Genomic DNA, 23345 nt, shown 5'->3' with positions numbered 1-23345 from the left:
ACGGCAGTGGTGATGCAAAGGAAGTCCTGGCTCCAGACTTCAGGTATACCGAGGGATCTGCAGGCAAAGATCGTCGATCTTCCCTTCAACACGCAGAAGCTGTTTGCTGAATCAACTGACCCGGTCCTTCATTCCAGTAAAGATTCAAGAGCCACACTTAGGACCCTGGGGATTTACACCCCTCCATACAGAAAGAAAAAGTACTACCCTCAACAAAGACGGTACCAGTACCAGCAACAGCGTCCCCAGTACCACAGGGGTTACGAGCAAGGGCGACATCAACAGCACCAGCAGTACAGAGCTGCCAGGCGACGTTCCCAACAGAGCCGGGCGTCCTTGGGGCAGGGCCAAAGGCCACAAGTTTGACACACAGATCCAGGGCTGCGCCATCACTACCATCACACAAGGTCATCCGAAGCTGTTATTCCACCATCGCCTCCGACCATTCTACGACCAGTGGCAAAGGATCACCACAGACAAATGGGTGCTGGAGATCATAGCCACGGGGTACGCCATCCCCTTCCAGTCGCTCCCACCGCCACGACCTCCACCCAGGCCCCACCTCCAGGAGGCCTCCCACATAGCGAGGCTCAAGCAGGAGGTAGACCATCTCATGCTCATAGGGGCAGTGGAAAGGGTGCTGGAGCAACTGCAAGGGAAAGGGTTCTACTCAAGGTGCTTCCTCACGGAGAAAAAGACAGGAGGCTGGAGGCCCATCTTAGATCTTCGAGGCCTCAACCAGTACCTGCACAAGCAATGCTTTCGGATGATCACAATCACCTCCATCCTTACGGCACTGGACGATGGAGATTGGTTCGCAGCCCTCGACTTACAAGACGCGTATTTTCACATAACTATCCATCCGGCTCACCGACGATTCCTCCGGTTCATGGTAGGCAAAGAACATTTTCAATACAAGGTCCTACCGTTTGGCTTCTCCTCGGCCCCCAGAGTCTTCACCAAGACCTTGGCAGTGGTGTCAGCCTACCTGCACAGACAGGGGGTATTTATATTCCCGTATCTGGATGACTGCCTACTGAAAGGGGCCTCAAAGGAAGAGGTACTACGCATGATACACGTCACAGCAGGCACGTTCTCTTCGCTTGGCCTGGTTATCAATCTGGCAAAATCAAAAATAGACCCCACACAGGACATAGAGTCCATAGGGGCACGCATAAATTCTATTACAGCGAGAGTGTATCTACCAGAGACACGCTTTCGGGCCATCGGCTCCCTCGTGCAAGTCATCACCTTCAGCCCTACGGTGCCGGTTCTGACATGCTTACAGCTGCTGGGCCACATGGCAGCGGCGACGTTCGTAGTACAGAACGCCAGGTTACACATGTGCAGCATGCAGCACTGGCTGGCGAGCATATACAAACCAGCAGCACACACCGTTCACAGGGTGGTGTCGCCCACAACAGAGGTGCGCAAATCCCTGCAATGGTGGGTAAACCCCAAGAGCATGCTAACAGGGGTACCCTTCCACCAACCACAAATATCGGTTTTTCTTACTACAGATGCCTCCCACATAGGGTGGGGAGCACACATGGGCGAAGAGGTGACGCAAGGGCTGTGGTCCTCCACAGAACAGTCACTGCACATAAATATACTGGAGCTCAGAGCAGTGTTCAACGCCTGCAGACACTTTCGAGACCATATACAAGGCAAAGTAGTCGGGATCAGTACAGACAATACCTCCACCATGTTTTATATAAATTGGCAAGGAGGAGCTCGGTCCCGTGCCTTATGTGCGGAAGCAGTCCGGTTGCGGAACTGGTGCATCGCCAACAATATAACCTTGAAAGCCTTGTACTTACCAGGCGCTCACAATGTGAAGGCAGACCAGCTGAGCAGGCGTTTCGCACTCACGCACGAGTGGCAGATCCGTCCCGATCTGCTACGACCGATTTTTCACGCATGGGGCTTTCCCCAGATAGACCTGTTTGCCACTCAACACAACAAGAAGTGCCCATGATTCTGCTCCAGGGCAGGACTGGGACGGGGGTCCCTGGGGGACGCATTCGCGATCTCCTTGAGGGGCCCCTGCTTTACGCTTTTCCTCCCACAGTGCTGATCCACAAAGTCTTGCAGAAAGCCAGGAGGGAAGGAGCCCGAATGATCCTGATAGTCCCAACGTGAGATCGACAGCAATGGTTCCCCCTACTCCTGAGCATGTCAGACCGTCCACCGATGCCCCTTCCGGTGGCGCCGGATCTGCTCACGCAAGCCCAGGGGTCCATAGTGCATCCGCACCCCCAAGGCCTGCGACTACAAGCGTGGTTAATCCATGGCTCAGCTCCCTAGAGAACACATGTACGGAGGAAGTGCAACAAGTCCTAGAAAGTAGCAGGAGGACTTCCACCAGGAAGACCTACAAGCAGAAATGGACTTGCTTCATGGCATGGTGTTCTACCAAACAGCTAGCCCCCCTTTCGGTGCCTATACCTGTAATATTAGAGTATTTACTGGACCTCAAGAGAGGAGGACTCTCACTATCCTCGTTAAAGGTCCACCTTGCCGCCATTTCGGCGTTCAGACACGAAGAGGAAGGGCACACGGTGTTCGCCCATCCCATGGTTACCAGGTTCCTCAAAGGGTTGGTAAACCTATACCCCCCTCGGAAACTGCTTCCACCTTCGTGGAACTTCGACCTGGTGCTTAATGCGCTAACGGGACCACCGTTCGAGCCTTTAGCCACGGTTTCCCTCCGCCTCCTTACGATAAAGACGACCTTCCTTCTCGCAATCACGTCAGCTCGCAGGGTGAGCGAGCTTGCGGCAGTTATGGCAACGCCACCCTGCACAGTATTTTCCAAGGAGGCGGTAACCATACGGCTGCATCCAGCCTTTGTTCCTAAAGTTTCTTCTGAGTTTCATATTAACGAACCTATAGTTTTACCCTCGTTTTATCCAAAGCCTCATAACTCTAACAAAGAGGCGCGCCTACACCTCCTGGACGTGAGGAGGGCGCTAGCCTTCTATATAGACAGGACCAAGTCCTTCCGGAAAACGGATAGACTCCTAGTCTCTCTCGCTCCCAAATTGAAAGGAGAAGGTCTCTCTTCGCAGAGGATCTCGAAGCACATCGTATTCTGCATAAAAATGTGCTACGAACTCAAACAGACTCCTTTACTGGCCACTCCCAGGGCTCATTCCACTGGGGCGGTGGCGGCATCAACAGCCTTTTTCAAGGGCGTTGCGCTAAAGGACATTTGCAGAGCGGCGACCTGGTCATCCTATGATACCTTCGCCAAGCACTGCGCCCTTCACAGGGTATTCCAAGAGGATACCCAGCTCTCGACAGCGGTCCTCTCAGGGACAAGCTGTACATGATCCGATTACCCACCTCCTATCTTGGGTTACTGCTGGGTAGTCACCTAATGTGGAGCACCCACGGGGACACTCGAAGAAGAAAGAAAGGTTACTCGCCGTAGTAACGGTGGTTCTTCGAGATGTGTCCCCGTGGGTGCTCCGCTACCCGCCCATCCTCCCCGCTTCGGATCTCTGTTTAGTGTTTTGCAGGAGCATCCGAGGCGGTTGGTCAAGGAACTGGCGGGGACCGGATCGCGCACGTGGCCAGGAGCGCGCAAGGGAGCGGCGCGCACTGGCGCATGCGCGGTCCGGCAGAAACTACTTGGAAGATCCGATCTGCGGCGCTGGGCGAGCCCAACACCTAATGTGGAGCACCCACGGGGACACACCTCGAAGAACCACTGTTACTACGGTGAGTAACCTTTCTTTTATTTCTGACACCACTTATGTCTTTAATTCCCATAACTAAATGTTATGGTTGCAAAAAAAAATTGGAAAGATGGCCAGAGTGTAATTGGTAAAAAAGTGTCTTGAGTTTGCAGAGAACATACCACAGTAGATTGGGAGCGGTCCATGCCCCCATTCATTTCAATGGATGTTTAGTCAAATGCCAGTAATAATACTTAACACTTAAATTGTCAGCATCAACTATTTCACTGCTCACTAAAGTGTGTAAGAAAGCAGAGGGAGAGGATCGCATTATGAAGAGCTACACCTTTCTGGGTAGGGCTCTAACAACACATGGCGGGTGTGAAGGAGGAGGACATGATTAGTTTATTTTCCTCAACAGGGCAACTTTCAAGGGCTTGGGAAATGCTAGCCTTTCACATCCTTGAAAAGATTATCTCTCATAAACAGTATCAAAGGGGTAGCTGTGTTAGTCTGTATCTGCAAAAACAAGTCAGGTGGCACCTTAAAAACTAACAGATTTATTTGGGCATAGGCTTTCATAGATTAAAACCACTTTGTCCCATGTGTGGATCTGGATAAGTGGTTTTTATCCACAACAGTTTATGCCCAAATAAATCTGTTAGTTTTGAAGGTGACACAGGTCTCCTTATTGTAAATAATATGTATTTTGATTTGGGTTGATATTTTACTATATATCACCTGCCACTCTAACCTTAAAGGCAGCTTTGGAAGTGTATACGTTATAATATGCGATTTATTTGGCAGGCTATACATAAACTGAGGATATCATGGATACATTTTTTCTTGTTTATGTTGCTTCAGAATCTCACCAGAAATGCATATGGTGAAGCACTGATTTCTAACACTTCTTAGATAGTAACACAGAAAATATGGGCATAAAGAAAGTTCTGTGAGTACTATTACAATTAAACTGGAGCACAGCTTTCAATCTCCCTTTTCCTTTCTATTCAGACATAAATGAGTGTGCTCAGAATCCTTTGCTGTGTGCTTTTCGGTGCATCAACACTTACGGTTTCTATGAATGCACCTGTCCGGCTGGCTATGAACTAAGAGAAGACCAAAAGATGTGCAAAGGTAATTAACTTGTTAAAAGTTCTAGAAAGTAATGGTGACTATTAAAATGTAATATTTTTTCCCATGCCTGTTACACAATAATGGTCAAAAGTTTTTTTCAGTGCATCCTGTATCCAGCCTCTTTAATAAAATGTTGTAATAGTACCTACCATGTGATGCACCACATTGTTACACCCAGCCTTGTCTTTGATACAGAACATCACGTGGTGGGCTTTTTTGTCTCCACTTATCACAAAAACTTGGATCAAGTTTCATGCAGGAACATGTACTCCTTGTGGCTATGTCTACATTACAGTCACTTGTTAATAGACGTTACTGTCGGAAGATATCTTCTCACAAAATTTGTGTTGACAGATCATGGCTAGACTGCCAAGTGGGTCAAAAATGTGATCCACTCAGACTGCCTAGCTGCTCTCTCAACAGAACAGCTGACTGGCAGCGCAGCAGACAGGACTGCCCAGTGACGCGGAAGCCGTCTGTTGACTGAAGGCCCCTTGCAGCATTCGCACAGCTTTTTTGTCAACAGATTCTGTCCAGAAAGGTGTTCTGCCTTTCTGGAAGTGGGGGTGAGCTAGAAGGCTGTTGACAAAAGTACTGTGTTCTGTCCATTTACTGTTGACAGAACACATTTTTAGTGTGAACACTCCATGGGTTTTGTTGACAAAACCGGCATTTTGTCAATACAACTCTCTAATGTAAACATAGCTTGTGGGTTATAGTGCAACAATGTTAAAGATGAGGGGAGCTGCTATTCACTTAATTTTGTACTAATCAGGAGTGGCTCTCAGGTGTTGGATTACTTGCTGTGCTCACATGCCCCCTCCCCAGTGTACCCTGTTACCTTTTTTACTTTAATCCTAAACTGTTTTTGTTAAGAAGAAAAATAACATTTTTTATTTTCTAAACAAATACTAGTTGTTTCATACAACTAAACCTACAAGAAAGCACTCATACTAGATCTTTGTTATTTGAAATACAGCACATACTATTCTTTTTCAGACATGGATGAATGTGCAGAAGGTCTCCATGACTGTGAATCAAGAGGCATGATGTGCAAAAACTTGATTGGGACCTTCATGTGTATATGTCCTCCTGGAATGATTCGTAGACCTGATGGAGAAGGCTGCATGGGTAAGCCTTGATAAGAGAACACTTCATACATATCTCCAATATTAAAATGAAAACTTCATAACTATATAATAAGCACATATGGAAAATAACTAGTCAGAGCATACTATTGTTAGGTGTCAGAATTGTATACCTCTTTAAAAAGTACGTGAGATTACCAGAGACCTATTTCTTTTAAGCAGCCCCCAAGATCTTATGCTCTGTATTGTACTGCTTAACACTAGAGTATTGTTACTCTGAGCCAACTCTGCTTGTCTTTTGGAAAAAGCCAACTTCTTATGGGAGTGCAGAAGATGTTCCAGTGCAGAAAAATGCTCAACATGCTAAATTTTTGCACAATTTTGCCCATCCAAACCTCTTCTTAAAATTTTGACTTGCAGGTTAATGGGGAGATCTCAAAAGTCATAAATGGCAGCTAGGTGCTAATTACTTACATACTTTGTTACTTGACTCTATGTAGATAAAGTAATTAGAAGCTCAGTTACTCAGCTGCAGCTGCAATATTTTGTAGACACAAAAAACACAAGTACAGATTTCATCTGTGCTCAGTTACATATACCCACACATCTGTACATGGGGATGGAGACACAAGGCTTTTTTTCCCACTCTTTCACTTGATAGGTCTATTCTATCTCTGTTCCCGCCAGTCTTTCCTTATTTTAGTGCTTGATTCTCTGATCTTTTCACCATATAATTCTTACACAAGAAGGCCTAGTGAGCGCAGTACTATTCCTCATAAATAAGAATTGCTGAACTGAACTCTTAAATCTATAGAAGTAGAATAACTATGGGTAAATATGAAGTGGTGTATTTCCAAAAATATCCAGTTATAGGGGAAAGTATATTTATGTATCCACCTTTTTCAGCAGCAAAGAATTAATGGAAAGTAAAAACCATCACAGTTCAGAATAATACTCTCACCTTAAAATTAACACACAAATAGATTGCCTTGACCATTATTATAATTTATTTAGAGGAAAAATGAATTGGTCTTAGTAGTGCTGCTGAGTCTAGAATCAGAATTTTTCCTTTGCAATAGAACAAATTCATTGCCCATTCTGAAGCGATCATTTAGTTCTGTTAAACATGCATGCTGTGAATGTGTTCACGAGAACAGTAATAATCTTCCCCCAGCAGCATAATAAAATCTGTTCTTACAGAATTCTTCTGAATTTTAGTATGCCCTCAAGGGAAACAGTCATTTTTAGTCTGGAAGAATCAGTTGCTTTGCTAGTAAGAAATCAAGAATTGTGCATTTATGAGAGATACAGCTTTCATTTAAACTTACCCATTTTTGCCTCCAGAAGCCAAACCTTCTAGTGTACTTCCCTTAAGTTCCAGTGTACTTCCCTGCATCTATTTGTTTTTGCAAGCTAATGTGGGGAAGAGGGACAGACACTTTGGCATTATAAACTCTATTTTAGGAAAGGTACCTAGGAACACTTGGTTTGAAACTTGTGCTTGGGTGCCCTTGCAGAACAGGCACACTATGTAGAGTTGTGGCCATCTTGACATCTAACAACTTGAACTATTGTAGTCCAGCGCGCTCTCATCTGGCAACATCCATAATCCACCTTGATTTAAATTAGCTGGATTACCATTTATCACAGGCACGGCCAAGTTTCCCATGGATCCATAAAGTTTGTTTCCCACTACCAGTCCTGGCACTCAGTATTCTGTGCTGTTATTTAGCTCTAATTTACCCCAGATGTCTTCTAAGAGCCCAGTAAGCAAGGGAAGTGTTGGTAATGTCCTCCTGTGGTCTGACAAATTTCTCTAATTCAGCACCAGTCAGGGCCCGAGGATGCAGGAATAGTGAGGTTCAACCTGTATTAACTTTCTCTTTCTTAATGAGTCACACTATTTTATTTTGAAGAATTCTCTTCATTAATGTTTTAAATTTCATTTTAATAGTAATTGCTGAACAAAGTTGTAGAGTAATGGGCTTATACTATGGTTCATTTAAAACTTACTCGATTTCATTTTTCTTTCCTGTCATAATAGTAGGCAATTGGCAAGGTTTATCTTTCTAAATTGCTATATCTTTCCATACCTTCTTCAAAGCACGTAGAGTCGGGGTGGACAATAATTCTTGATGAGGGGGGCGGGGGGGAGACATTTCAAGATTTTGGTAAGTAGTCAAGGGCCGCACTTCTTTATAGAGGGAATACAAGGTCTTGGACAGAGTTTGGATGCAGAAGGAAGCTTGGGGTAAGGGACTGGGATGCAGGAGAGGGTGGGGGGTGAGAGGAGGTTTGGGTGAAGGAGGGGATTGTCAGTCTTTGGAAGCTTACTCAGCTGTCTGTTAGCCACTGTATATAAATATATTAGTTAGCAACATGTTTGAAGTTTCTTTGCCTGCTGAGTAAATAACTGTGACAACACTTCTCTGTCTGTCAAGTCAGATCAGTTTTAAATGACATTCACTGTTTTTCATATTTTTGTAAAGATGAAAATGAATGTCGCACCAAGCCAGGTATATGTGAAAATGGTCGCTGTGTGAACATTATTGGAAGCTACAGGTGTGAATGTAATGAAGGATTCCAGTCAAGCCCCTCAGGCACTGAGTGTCTTGGTAGGTTGATTTCCTTGGCATGCATTTCCCATTACATGAAAACATATAGCTTCTGTGCAATAAAACAGAGGTGGAATAGTTAAATAAAAAATAAAAGCACTGATTTTAAGATCTCTACCATTAATACAGACCCTGAATATTTCAACTGTATTTTCTCGGCTGTGGGTAGAAGGTACTAAATAATTATCCTTGATCTGTTTTCAGGATTAAGATAAATCAAGTTTTCAATGAGAAAACAGTGATTTATTTTATTTCTGGAAAAAATGATAGATAACATATCCAGGAAAAAAATGAAATCAAATGGTGGGCTCATGCCAAAAGAGAACAGCTTGCATATAGGGTAAACTAGGCTTATGTTAAGAGAAAAATATGTCTATAATTATTACGTTTATGAGCCATATACAGCTACTACAGAAGTTAAGTATTAGATCTGTTATATGGTATAGTTGTTGTAAAAAATATGTACAAACCATTACTTTTCACTAACTAGCAGGGTTGTTTTTTTTTTTCCCATAACTCACTCTTTTGCTAGATGGAGATTATTGTAATATGCACATCTAAAGTAAGGGTAGAAAATGTTACTGGTAAACTTCTATATGCCATAGGTGTGAATTTCAGTCTGTAAATTAAATTTTAAATAAATTCTTAACAATAAAAAGGAAGGCAATGCAAACTTCAAAGATCTTATGCCTACGTGGAAACAATAAGAAAGTTTTAGCATAGCCTGATAACCTAAAGAGAAAGTCAAATAAATGTAGTCCCCGCTAACTGAGAAGAAAGGGTAGGAATGGTTGCTGAAGCTTTTATTCCTTGTTGAAGCAAGGAGAGAGAATTAACTGAAAGTGAATAGAGTTGTTAACTATCAGGCAGATGCTTATTACATTAGAAGCTAGTAACTTCTGGAAGATGGCAGGCCATCTGATAATATCATGGGTTTTTTCAGTCTTCATAGTGTTGAATTCACAAAATGGTTTATGGTTTTAACTACTGAATGTGAAAGTTACCATTCAAGAGGGCAAACAATTGGATGTTTTTTAATATTCTTGTGATTACCTGACATTAGTATATTAATTTCTGATTAAAAATGCTAAATGCTTTAGGAAGTAATAGGAAAAAGGCATGTGAATGATTTCAAGTGATGAAACCAGATAATTCTTCCAAAACAAACTATGGTCATCAGGAATTGTTAAAATAAGGATTTTTGCTCCTCCCTAAAAATGCATAAAATCAGTTTCTTCACAAGTAAATCTACCCCTAGATGAAACTGGCTTTCATGATCCTGGTTGTAAAACATTTTCAAGGGAAGCATCTTAATCCAAATGTAGTTGCAGTGATAACTTAAGGCTCTGTTCCAAGCCTTTGAGTAGATCTTCAGCACTGACACATCATCATTGGCCAGTTAAAAGGGGGAAATATGTACCAGTTTCTCCATACTACACAAGAAAATTACACTTTAGCTGCAAAGGGGACTAATACTAGGTGTACAGCATTTGACTTCTAGGCCACCATGCTGCCTAGTGGAATCCACAACACACTAATTAGGGATCCAGACTGTCTTCAACATGCATGGGAAAAGTTAGGTGCTTGAGAATGGGTTGCTAGGTTTCACAGAGCAGGGTGCACATTAACTAGCTAATCTGATGTGCTGAGGAGGCATGTGGTCTGCTGGATCAATAGGCAAGGCAACACCTACTTTAAGAATCCCACTGGGATTAGGCATGAAAGAGGATTAAGCATCAGGAGTTGGGGCTTTGTGCATGCCTACCAGTAGACACTTAACATTTGAGGTGTCTTTGGTAAAGTTAATTAGATGACTGAGTATGAGTAAAATTTTTCAAAAGCATCTACGTGGCTTAGGACCCTAAATCCTATTAAAACCCACTAATAGGCTAAAAAGTCATTTACATGTGTGACTTTTTTGAAAAGAATTAAACTCAACTTATGCAGGGAAGAGTCACTGATATCTCTTTGTATCTGCTGCTGTTCCTCTACAGAGACACATAGAGGACAATCAGGCAATTTGCTGTCACCTGCCTCTCCTCACAGTATCTAATCAAACAAATATAAGAGGTCAGTCGTGCCCCACCAGCAAAAAATATTCATCCGACTCATCCCTCTTGGTGGATTTTCTGACACTGGAGTTGTATGTCTAGGGGTGAGAGAAGCAATATTATCCTTCCAAGGGCCAGTGGAAATCCAAGAATGAATGTGGTATCACTGGTAGTAAAATTCAGCTGACTTTTTACTATGAAAACAAAACGAACAAACGCAAAAGCCAGTGAAACAGCTGCTATTAGAGAATAGCCTGCACTAAGGAAATGCTGTCCATTTTACCTGTCAAATCAGACAGATGACTCTGGACTAGTGTCTATATCCTGTACATAAAAAATTATGCTCCATTGGGGGATATTTGGCATGCTAAGGCCTTGGTCACATCCAAGTTTTGCCAGTTTATTTTATCATTCACACAATCATGCTGCTCTGCCAGGTTTGCTGGGGATGCTAGAGAATGCATTATTCTAAGATAAAAGTGGTAACAGGTCTCCTGTAGCCACTGACTTGTGTGAGGGCAGCCTTAGCAAACCTTCAAAAGCAGCAGATTGCAAATAGATTTTTTCAGATAAGGTAAGATAAACTGTGTTAATATGCTAAATATGCTCTATAGACTGCTTGCTATCAGAGTCACTCAGCACATAAATCTGGTCTCAACCGCAACCGCTGTTTTCTTTTTTAGTTCATTTTTAAAAGCATTCATATATAATTTTAATGGATGAAAACAGTTTGTCAGACTTCCAGTTTAATACACATCCAGCTCACATTCTTTCAACTCCTTTACTCCATCTTTTCAGACAACCGCCAAGGATTCTGTTTTGCTGAAGTTTTACAGACAATGTGCCAGATGGCTTCCAGTAGCCGTAATCTTGTCACCAAGTCAGAGTGCTGCTGTGATGGAGGGCGAGGCTGGGGCAACCAATGTGAGCTTTGTCCACTGCCAGGAACCACTCAGTATAAGAAACTCTGTCCACATGGACCAGGATATGCAACAGATGGAAGAGGTAATTGTAGGAAGAACAGATGACATGGGAGAGAAGCGGAAATAAACATTAAAGATACCACAAAGTAACATGTTTTCTTCAATCTCTGAGATGTTTCACTGATGTTACCAGCATTTCTGAAGTTTGCTGCAAAATTGTTCACCTTGGTCTTTCCTATGTAGCCAATATTTTATTTCAGATGCTCTTTGATGGGCAGAATGCACAAATCCTTACCTAGTACCTTCTATGGGAATAGTCACAAGCAAGGATTTGAAAGATTGGCCCTAACTGGAGATATTATAATAAACTGGAGATATTATAATAAACCAAAAGGCTAGAGACTGCCTAGAAGCTTCTGCATGCTGCAAAACATATATACATAAGCCAAAAGTAATCAACAGCTGAAACTGTAGTTACACAATAGTTTCACTGTGTGATCTGCATATTTCTTCATACAGCTAAAAAGGAAACCCACACATGTTGTTAATTCTTATGATTGGTTTGACTTTCTTTTAACAATCTAAAGAAATTTCACTTTTATTAAATATACATCCTTTCTAAATTAAATTTGCAAAAGTGGAATTGGGTTTCTCCACACATCACCAAAGTTGGACCAAGTTACAGAGTTCGGATCCAGCTGCAGAATAAAATTTAAATCTAAAGGGTGTTTGGATTGGACACATCTCTAAAATTAATGTTGAACAGAAGTATATAATAGAAGCATATTGGTAGGAAAACTGATAAAGTATTAAAGGTTAAAAAGAATCAGTATATACCCCAGTACTATCTCAATGCCCTGTAATTCCATCATGGTTAAAACAAGCTGGAATTTATCAATGAGAACAAGATCATTTTATTTAGCTCTCAAAAAGGCAAGTGAGAGAATTTAAACAAAAGAATAATGAGCTTGGTTATAAAAAACAGACATTTCTAGATTTAATTAGACCGTAGATGCCACATTCACGTGTGATACTAATGAGCTTCTGCTTACGTTTTAAAATGCAATGATTGTTTCCTCTCCAGATATTGATGAATGTAAGGTCATGCCAAACCTGTGTAGAAATGGCCAGTGTATCAACACAATGGGTTCTTTCAGATGCTTTTGTAAAGTTGGCTACACCACTGATATAACTGGGACATCCTGTGTGGGTAAGGTTATCATAATAATGCTTAGTATTTTTGCGCATTCAACAGATTTTTTTAACAAAATACTTATTTTCATTGTGAAATTCCCAGGTAAATTCCTTAAAGCCGTGTAATATACAAATTTTCTCCTTCTCTTCACACTTGCATATTGAAGTTCAGCTAACCTACTGGTATTTTAGCAACAACATGAGAGTGGTAATACTGAGTCTTTTTCTTTAGAAATTAGTTTACCTTTTTGAGTTGATCCTCAAACCATATGCACTGTGGTTTCAGGGTTATGTCACCAATAGCCTGCAGCTTGTAAAGAAGGGACAATTAGAAAGCATGAAAAAATTATAAAACTAATTTGGAAAATTTAGACGGACGTGCAGCTATTCAGTAGCATCCCTGTAAGTAAATGAATATTTGTACTAATTCTCCCACTTAGATCTTGATGAATGTTCCCAGTCTCCAAAGCCCTGCAACTTTATCTGCAAGAACTCAGAAGGAAGCTATCAGTGCTCATGTCCTCGTGGCTACATCCTGCAAGAGGATGGAAAGACATGCAAAGGTGAAGAAAGCTGTCAGTTACCTCTAGTTTTGTTAGGGTTTTGAAATGTATTTTATGCAATGGTCACTTCATGAATATCCTCAACTTCATGAACTCCCAGAGGTAATATAATGGCTGCAGCTCCCGCAGTCAGAGCTGATGTAGAAAGTGGCATAAGTGGTGCAGTACAAGTTGCATGAATTTGGTATAAAACTGGTACGTTAGATATGAGATGGAGGGAAAGGGGAAAACTTGCACTAATTCTAACTGCAGTAGGAAGCTAATGCTAATTTACTTTAGCGAAAACAAAAAAGCAGTCCAGTAGCACTTTAAAGACTAACAAAATAATTTATTAATTTATTTATTAATAATTTAGGTGGTGAGCTTTTGTGGGACAGACCCACTTCTTCAGACCATTGCCAGACCATAGCCATATTATATACTATTATAATAGCCATAGCCGTATTGAGTCTGTTGTGGTATGGCTATGATCTGAAGAAGTGGGTCTATCCCACAAAAGCTCACCACCTAAATTATTAATAAATAAATTAATAAATTATTTTGTTAGTCTTTAAAGTGCTACTGGACTGCTTTTTGTTTTGATAGACTATAGACTAACACGGCTAGCTCTCTGTTACTTTAGCCAGTCATTTTCTGACCATCATGCACCTAACAGGCCTGATTCTCCAGTACATTACACTAGTTGACAGGTGTAACTTTGTCAACCTCAAGTTGTATTGACACCAGCAAAAAACTGATGTTAGAGTGGAGAACCTGGGACAACTCTATTTAACTTGCTTGAGCATGTGCTTCACTGATGAGTATAGATTAAGCTTCAAGTGATAAGTCTAAAATACATTATTGCGTTTAAAAGGATGGAATTTCAAATGATAGTTTTCTCTGCAGTTTAGATTGAGCAAAAACATGGCTAAAACATTTTCACTGTGTTTTACTAAGAGAATGCTCTTTTCAGATCTTGACGAATGTCAAACCAAACAACACAACTGTCAGTTCCTCTGTGTCAACACTCTTGGAGGCTTTACGTGTAAATGTCCACCGGGTTTCACTCAACATCACACTGCTTGTATTGGTAAGAACACTTTGACATTATGTTTTTGTGTATGTCTCTTTGTTATGAAAACAATGGCACTAGTTAATGAGCCTTTTTGTCAATATGTTTTGTCTCACAGATTTAATAATACACAGATGACTGTATTTTTAGTCCAAAAATCTGCTTTTATAAAAGCTAATCAAAACAGATTAAAGAAGTTTTCTTTCCTTCAATAGCTAACGATATCTTTAAAACCTTTAGCACAGATAATATACCAATTTAAGCCATTCACATGTGTAGTGTAGATTGTGGGCCAAATGTTCAAAACTAGAATGACCATCTTTCCCCTATGCTGAATATGGAATACCTGGTAAATTACTTAGTCAAGCAAGGCCAGTGACAGTCAGAACTATGCAATACTGTACCAACAGCCAAAGTAACATCAGGTGTGTCTACCATAGCCCCCTTCTTCAAAAGGGAGCATGGTTATCAGCCTGAGTGGAGAATACCAATGAAGTGCTGCAATGAATATGTAGCACCTCATTAGGCTAACTGTCCCCAGGGCAACTTCAAACTTGCAAACTTCAAAGCGCTGTCATGCTATGTAGCTGCAGACACTTCCAAGTTGTATGGATACTTCAAAGTTCCCGTGGCTACCTGGCATGCTGGCACTTTGCAATCTGCAACTTTGAAGTTGCCACAGGGAGAATTAGCCTAATGAGGTGCTGCATATTCATTGGAGCACTTCATTAGTATTCTCCACGCAGGATGATTACCATGCCCCCTTCAAAGAAGGAAGCTAGTGTAGACCCAGCCATCAAGTTTTTAAAAATGCTGTGTAAGCTGGAGCCTTTTTATTCACCTGTTTATCTTTAAGATTTGCATCTGGTCACACTATTCAAACACCATTCTTTTTCTTCACTTACCTTGTACGTGTATTTTGCACCAGAGACTGAATCACAGTACAACTTACACTTCCAGTTCAGTTATGCACAAATATTTGGAGTCCTTATGGCTTTTAATCTGCATCTCAAGTAATTAGACTTTCAAGTTTAGTAGATGCAAATCATATATGTGACAATATGTATGACGATGTGTAAATTTATCTTGTATGTGTAAACTGTATGTAATTTTTTTCTCCTCCATTCACATAGCTGTATAATTTTTTTTAAACTACTCAATTTTTTCTAGATAACAATGAGTGTGGTTCACAGCCAGCACTTTGTGGATTAAAAGGAATCTGTCAAAACACCCCTGGAAGTTTCAGCTGCGAGTGTCAGAGAGGCTTCTCTTTGGATTCTACTGGATTAAACTGTGAAGGTAAATTTTAAAGGCCATATGTTCTCTGGTGAGGCAAAAATCTGCAGTTTGTATTGAAATCAGATTGAGTATTTGCATGAATTATAGCATAGGCCCTTAACCTAAATAGCAGATGTTGAAAAAACAAGAATATACATTAGAAGATTTCTATTGACAATTTGCTTATCCTTCAGCTTTGTTGCACAAATAGCACAATCGGCATAAGCAGATATTTGAGTGCTCTGTAACACAATGGGAACTAACTTCCCAGCTGTAGCCACCACATTCCACAGCAACAGTATTTTATACTATCTCCATAAAACACCCTTCTCTGCTCCTGCCCCCACCCCTCAAATGCAAACACACCCAGGTTTAGAGCCCTGCATGGATACAAAATTGGTATCCACATCTGCAAAAATGATGTGTAGCTATCCATGTATGCCTGCAGATACAAAGCAGGTATCTGCAAATTTACAGCGTTCCAGATACAAAATTTGTATTTGCATTTGTATCCACAAAAAAGAGCTGTGGATATCTGTGGATTTGTAAGGCTTTTCCTGGTTTAACTCAGCATCAGAAATCATTGTGTGTGTCTTTTGCATATTTTTAATGCAAAGTTTCACAGTTGCGCTCCCCAGGCAAACCAGCTTTACTCCCTGGCTTTCTACTCATATTAATCCAGGCAGCCCAGTTTACCAAGCCCTCCTTGCATGTGCACCACGGAAGTGGGGAGGAACTTCTCTCTTACTGCACCTTTTTTTTCCCCCAAGAACTTGTAGGAGCAAGCTAGACTCCAGTTTGGGCTCCATGGACAGTGAAACTATTTAATGGGAAATTTTACTTTCAATCACTTTTGCACCTTGAACAAAAGTTGTTTGGATATTGTTAAAGCATCACATTGTGATATTTTTCAATGGAAAAATTTTGCTCTTCTCTTTCAAAACATTTCAGCAAATTAGTTTTTTTTTAAATGATTTAAATGAAAAAATGAAGTTTCAGTTGACCTGCACCACTATTTGTATCTATTCACAAAAATATGCTTTTTTGCACCATTGGCAATTGGGGTGGCAAGTTGATAATTTCCTGACAAGCTCTAAATAAAATCCAGTTCCTTTGTAGGAAAATTAGAAGATACGTTTGAGCTGCAGCCAGATCCCAACAGGGCAGCACAAGACAAAAATAAATAGATGTCTGCAGTAAAGTGAAAAGTTACATGGCAGAAATGTGGAATTCTCTGTAATCTTGAAAAAATGCCAAATTCCCTGGATCTTATTTCAAGCTCTCTGCAGGCTCAGCAAGTGACACTTCATTAGTTAATCATATAAAAAATTATAATCTTTACAATCTAGAAACATTCTATTTTACATGAGAAGTTGGGATTTTGAAGTACATTTCCACAGTGTAATTGATATCTTACAGATACAGAATATCCATTGTCCCAGGGCTAGTGTTTTAGCTTGAAACGTGTGACAAATCAAATAAGCAATTTTTAGAATATAGTTGAGTATTTTCCCCAGTGACTGTTCATAAATACCTGGAATAGGAAGAGTCAAACATGATCATAAAATGCATGTTAAGGCATTCTAAACTAATGTTTCACCATTTTTTTCTGTAAGAGAAATAATTGTTTTTTTTTATTTACTTCATAGTGAATATAATGCTAACAATCCACTTACAGTGCTGCAGATTCTACAGTGTAAATACTACACAATTATATGGCAAATACACAAAACTTCACCAATTAAAAAACTGCAATGTCAACCACCACAAACAAAATTTCAGTTTCAAGCACTGCAAGTCTACCTTAAATGTTGAAGTCACATAAGTAAATTACATTTCTAGTTACAAGATAGAGAAATAACTGGAACATAAATATAGTGAACACAGTATGAATTTCTTGACCTTTTTAGGTGAAGTTTTAATGAATGTGCATATTTTTTTAAATTAAGAGACTTTCATATAGAAGGGTTTTCTTGCCTTCTCCTTTCCCTTATGGCCACCTTTCATTTTTCTTGATACGTAGCCTAGGAAACTTTTAATTGGGCTTTCCTGACGGTATAGGTAGACAAATTAGACCACCTCTATGTTTATTTTACATGTTTGTATTTCTCATACTCCAGGGAATTCCTAAGGACTTTTCAGACTAGAAAAAAAAAAAGTCCTTACAAAGCAAATTTGTGAAATTGCCATGTATGCCCCAAAATTTCTATTTTAAACTTAGAATTCTAAATGGACAGGTATGTTCCAGAAACCATAATGGAAAGTGAAGAAACCCTCTTGCAACAGTTTAGAGCAGTGTTTCCCAATTTTATTTGGCCACAGAACCCTTTTGAACATGAAAGAATTTTGCAGAACCCCATTCCCAAGCTCTACCCCCTCTTGGCCCCCAAACCTGCCCCCATCTCGAAGCTTTACCTGCCTCAGCCCCCAACTCCACTCCCTATCCCCAAGCTCTACCCCCCATCCCACAAACCCACCTCCCATCCCTAGGATTAACCTGCCTCAGCCCCAAATCGGTCCCCCAGGACTAACCCAGCTATGGCACTGGCTGTGGAGCCTACTCCAGGTGGCCACATGCACCCACAGAAGGAAGGCTGGCGTGGAGGTGTTCTGCTGGCTGGGATGAGCCAAACTATGCCCACCAGAAGGGTGTGGCCACTCAGGTAGTGGGGCGAGTGAAGGGCTCTGTGCGGCTACCTGCTCTGCCACTACTGAAATAATGGAACTAAATACAGTTTAACAGTCAGATCCCTCCCACTGCCCTCCCAGCCATTAAACCAATTAAATTTAGTTCTACTGTTTCAGCAGTGGCAGGGCAGGGACCTGCAGAGAAGTTGGATATTGTAATGGAATTTTCTCTCTGAATCCTTAGTTTCACTTCACAGGCCCTGGGATTTCAGAGAACACCATTTGTGAAACACTGGTTGAGAGAGGTCCCAATTCAAGAGGAAGTCTTGATAATAATAAATGATTCTAAAGCTAAAATTATTGTGCATTAATTTTAAGTCTGCATTGTAGTTTGTCAAATCCCTGCACACTTCACTCACTGGTTGGTTTCCTTCTATCAAAGCAAAACATCCCAGCTGGAGTAATATGTTCAAAGGCTTTGTTTTCAGTTCAGACAGCATACTGAAACACAGACAAGAAAGCTTTCAATGAAACCTGCCTTGACATATTATAGGCAATAAAAATTATGATTTGTACAAGATGCACACAAGGGTCTTGAGGGTAAAATTTTCAAAAAGTACCCCTGTGTCTGACTCACATTTGGAAAAAAGCATTTAGGATCCTAAATCAGGTGGGTGCTTAACAATTTTACAGAGCTCCCAGATTCCATGAGACATTGAAAACCTGCAGTTTGTTCTGTGCACATTTAATGCTTTTCAAGCCCTTGGTGGTTTACGTAGCAGTTATATAACTTGAGACTTACACTTAACAGATGTAATAATTATCTGAAGGAGCGTTGTTACTGAAGTCACAGATCTTAAACACTGTGCTGTACAGAACCTAATCTTGTTACATAGTGAACAACAGCCTCCCAGGAAACACACAGCACTTATCTAATATTTACCAAACACACCAAATGTAGCTCTTACTAAAGCAAATGGTTCCATAAAGCTTCATTGGAACTTCTTAGCATTTGTAAGGATACAAATTACTGATGCAGCATCAAGCCTGGGTGAAGAATCCTTTATCAATAAAGTACAGTCCTTTGATCATTGTTACTGAAGTATAGTGGTGTGCTCATTCCTGTAGGCAGTTGCAGGTTCATTTCATCTTTCACATTTTACTTTTTTTTTTTTTTGTTAAACAGATGTGGATGAATGTGATGGAAACCACAGGTGCCAGCATGGCTGCCAGAATATCCTGGGTGGCTACAGATGTGGGTGTCCCCAAGGATATATTCAACATTATCAGTGGAATCAGTGTATTGGTAAGAATAATGTCTTTTTTTTAAAAAAAATACATCATTCCAGAAGTTACATAAAAATGACAAAATGCTCAGCTTTTTTTTTTTTTGAGAAATACCATAATAATCTTTTAGGTTCAGAGGTACCTACTATACTTCATTAGACTTGTGTAGCCCAACTCCGACTTACGAAGATAAGGGTATAAATACTTAACATCATGCCATCTGAATGTTACTGCCTTGCAACGGGAGGTAAAGACGTAGAAATTCAAGGTAATTTCCACGGAAGGCATGTATATAAATGCCCTTGCTGGGCACTAGCTACCGCTTTAGTGTTAATTGATATACATGATCCCAAATGTACAAGCCCTTTAATTGAAATATATAGCAGTGAAAAATGCAAATACAGTTACATAAAGACAAAGATTCACAATAAGGATTCACACACACCCAAAAACACAGGATGCTGTAAAACAATTAACGAAAGGAAAAAAAGAGCACTACATTTTTCAAAGACAAAAAAATTAGGTGATCCATATTTCTTAAGGGCAAGAAACATGATCACATATGAGTAGATAGGGAGAATATTTTTGGGAGAAAAATGTGGGGTGGGGCTGAAATTACACATCACTTCTAAATCACAGTCATAGCTATCCCAAAGTTTGTAATGAACAGTAAATATGGCAATTTACAGAAATGGGCACAAATGTCAGCTTTCTATGTGCTTTTTTAAAAAGCTATCCCACAGCAAGGATAAAATATTATGCCAGATGTCAAAAGAAAACTATTAGTTTTCTATAGACCTCTTTGTAACCATATATAATTTTCTGAGCAATTCCATAGGATGTTTTCATAATTGACATCCGTGTGTTTGGCAATCTTTTTTTCATTTGTGGATTCTTAACAAAAATTCAAATAAAGGTGTGGGATCCCTTCTTACATGTAGTCTGTGAATCCCAAGTTGAAAACCACTTATCTGTGGTATAGGGAATGAGCTGATGTTTAAAGTCCTTTAGGGAAGTTAAGAACTGACTGAATTACTAAAGAGGAAATTACTTTAGCCATTTGAAGTATATTGGCAGAGTATTCCACGACCCATTCTTATCTGTTCTGATAAAAAAACAGGATATTAGCATCCAGGGCTGTCAGGCCAACACTCACACACAACTCATGTGTTAAAGAGCCAAAGATGCATAAAACATATAGCATTTAATTTAAAGGGTAAAAAGGAACTCAGGAATGCTGATATTGAAAAGATTGTGCTTTGTTAGTTTTTCAATTTTTGACTGTATCCACCTATAACAAAAGATTATATCTTATACTGGTGATAAATAAAAAATATCAAATAGCATGAAATAGTGAATATGAAGATTGATAATTATTTCAAATAGTTTTTTAAATTGCAAGAATGCATATACATTGTAGGAAGGACAGTCATCTTCCAGATATGAGAAATTAAAAAGGAGCATATAAATTACACCAAAATTATTTTAAAAAATTCAATTTTTAAAGACCAGATATCAGAACAACAAGAAAAGTATAAGGAAATGGTGTAGCAACAATGGTCAGGTCAAGAGAATTTCCCAGGATCTGGAAATTAGTGCTCTAGATACCAAAAGTTCCACAGAGCTCTCTTTCAAATGGTAGCCCAAAAAGGAATAGAAGAACCTAATAAAGTGGGGAAACCTAAAAAAGTTCATTCAGTTTGTCCTCTCCGGATGCATTTATGGTCTTTAGCTATTTATGAACACTCTATTCTTATGTGAAACCCATTAGGCTCAAAGGCTATGTCTACACTACAGAGATGTTTCAAAAGAAGCTCTTCTGGAAGATCTCTTCATAAAGAGCATCTTTCAAAAGAGTGTGTCCACACGCAAAAGAGCGAATTAAAAGAGTGATCTGCTCTTTCAAAAAAGAGCATCCGCACAGCCCCCGTTCTTTCAAAAGAATGGGCCAGGGATTGAAAATGTACACTTTTCTTTCGAAAGAAGATCCCTGTAGAACGTCTACACACGTTTCTTCCGAAAGCTTTCAAAAGTGGGGGCTTTTCCAGAAATGGGAAAGGAAGAGTGATTTTGAAAGAAGCACTGAATTCTTTTGATTTACTTTCAAAATAATGTTTTTTTGTGTATAGACGCGCCATGGGCTCTTTCAAAAGAGCCCTGCCTTCTTTCAAAAAATCTTTCAAAAGAACTTGCTAGTGTAGATGCAGCCAAAATGTTTGGAGCTGAAGGGACCTGGTCAGATTTCTTTCCTGAGGATGTGTGAAGGTTGTGCAAATGTTTGAATCATTTCCAGTGATCTGCTGCTGCTTTTTGTACAGCATGTTTGTCTCTACAGTGGACATTTTGAGTCTATCATGATGTGATTGCAGTTATTATGTCAGTAGTCTCAAAAATCCAGCTTTATGAGACTCAACTATAGTAAAGAAGTCATATGCTTTAAAATGACAAAATACAGAGTATACCAGAGGGAAGCGAAGGCTCAAAGAAGGGAATTAATAACTGTGCTTAAAACACTCTGTTACCTGAAGGACTATTTCTACACATCACAATTTCAAAAATTATTTTCCCAAAGAATCACTTCATGTGATGCACCTCGTTGTGAATAAGATTAATTTCTATTACATGGTAATTTGTGTACTACAGCTGCACAGACAGGAAGAAATTCTTTCTTAGTTATAAAAAAACAGCTTTTTAGTTTCCCAATTAGGAGACATTCCACGTATAAATGTCAGATCTAATTATATCAGAACGCAACCTGGTTATAAGCCTACCCAATGTGCTTTTCTTGGCAGCATTCCATGTCTGTTAAACATGGCAATAAACGACCCAATAAAACTTGTGCCAAATGCAATTTATTGAATCATTTGTAAAACGTTAATGAACACATGTAGCATGTATATATGGTTGGGTGTGTGTGTGTGATCTAATTTCCTTCTAAAGAGATACGGGGTAAATTTTGAGCTAAGATTCCAGAGTCATAGTTAGAGAGGCTTCCCCTAATACGGTAGAACCCTCTCTCTAAAGAAAGAGCAAACATGGTCTTTTGTTTTAAGGCACTTAATATGAAATTGCTGGTTGTGGCTTAGAATGTGTAGTTGAGAGGGTCAGTCATTTACTCTTGTGATGCTGTACTTCAGTTGTAAAATGGGGATGCTAGTGTTTGCCTACCTCCCTGGGCTTTTATAAGGATAATCCATCAGACGCATTCTGGTACTGCAGTGATTGGGCTATGTACATATGTAGATAGACTGAATTCCATATGCATTTGATGAACATTTAGGGTGTCGCTACACATGCATGGCATTTCAAAAAGACTGGCCCTCTTTCAAAAGAAGGAAGGGAGCGTTTACACATGCCATGCACTCTTTTGATTTGAAATGGAAGGAATGCAGCCCAGACATTGAAAGCTGGACCCTGATCCCACATGGGAAGAGCGTCACCCATCAGAAAACAATGTGGAAAAAAAGGCATGTGTAGATGCTTCACAGCCTGCTCTTTCGAAAGAGGAGTCCACCACAATGACACCCAGCCCGAGTGCGGAGATGCCCAGCCCCGTCAAGCAGAGCTCTATGACCCGTGCGTCCAGCCGCTCTTAAAGCCACACGGACCCAGAAACCCTGTGGCAGGAAGCTGAGAACAGGCAAGCTGCAAAAGCATGAGCCCCAAGCAGCAGGCCCGCTCAGCCGCCCCCGACAGGCACATGGCCAGTGCCCAACAGTCTCCTGAGCCCCAGGGCCCACCCCCACCCCCGAGGGCTCCCAGGGATCCGTCCCAGAAAAAAAGAAAAGGGGTCCCTCCTGCATGGACCGTGAACTCTGAGACCTCCTGGGCCTCTGGAAAGAAGAGG

General features: G+C 40.5%; 1 protein-coding gene across 1 annotated transcript in view; it reads left to right on the top strand.

Moving 5' to 3' along the window:
- FBN2 (fibrillin 2) overlaps nucleotides 1-23345 on the top strand; it is a 314667-nt gene that overhangs the window by 276274 nt on the left and 15048 nt on the right. Inside the window, exons 54-62 of the mRNA XM_074995040.1 lie at nucleotides 4698-4820; nucleotides 5820-5951; nucleotides 8398-8523; nucleotides 11373-11579; nucleotides 12582-12707; nucleotides 13132-13254; nucleotides 14207-14323; nucleotides 15476-15604; nucleotides 19398-19517. Of these exons, the coding sequence (XP_074851141.1) occupies nucleotides 4698-4820; nucleotides 5820-5951; nucleotides 8398-8523; nucleotides 11373-11579; nucleotides 12582-12707; nucleotides 13132-13254; nucleotides 14207-14323; nucleotides 15476-15604; nucleotides 19398-19517 (1203 nt within the window). The remainder of the gene's footprint in view (nucleotides 1-4697; nucleotides 4821-5819; nucleotides 5952-8397; nucleotides 8524-11372; nucleotides 11580-12581; nucleotides 12708-13131; nucleotides 13255-14206; nucleotides 14324-15475; nucleotides 15605-19397; nucleotides 19518-23345) is intronic.

Source organism: Carettochelys insculpta, chromosome 5, assembly GCF_033958435.1.
Source record: "Carettochelys insculpta isolate YL-2023 chromosome 5, ASM3395843v1, whole genome shotgun sequence".
NCBI lineage: Eukaryota > Metazoa > Chordata > Testudines > Carettochelyidae > Carettochelys > Carettochelys insculpta.
The sequence above is the reverse complement of the archived record's forward strand: the minus strand, read 5'-3'. Positions and strand labels throughout refer to the sequence as shown.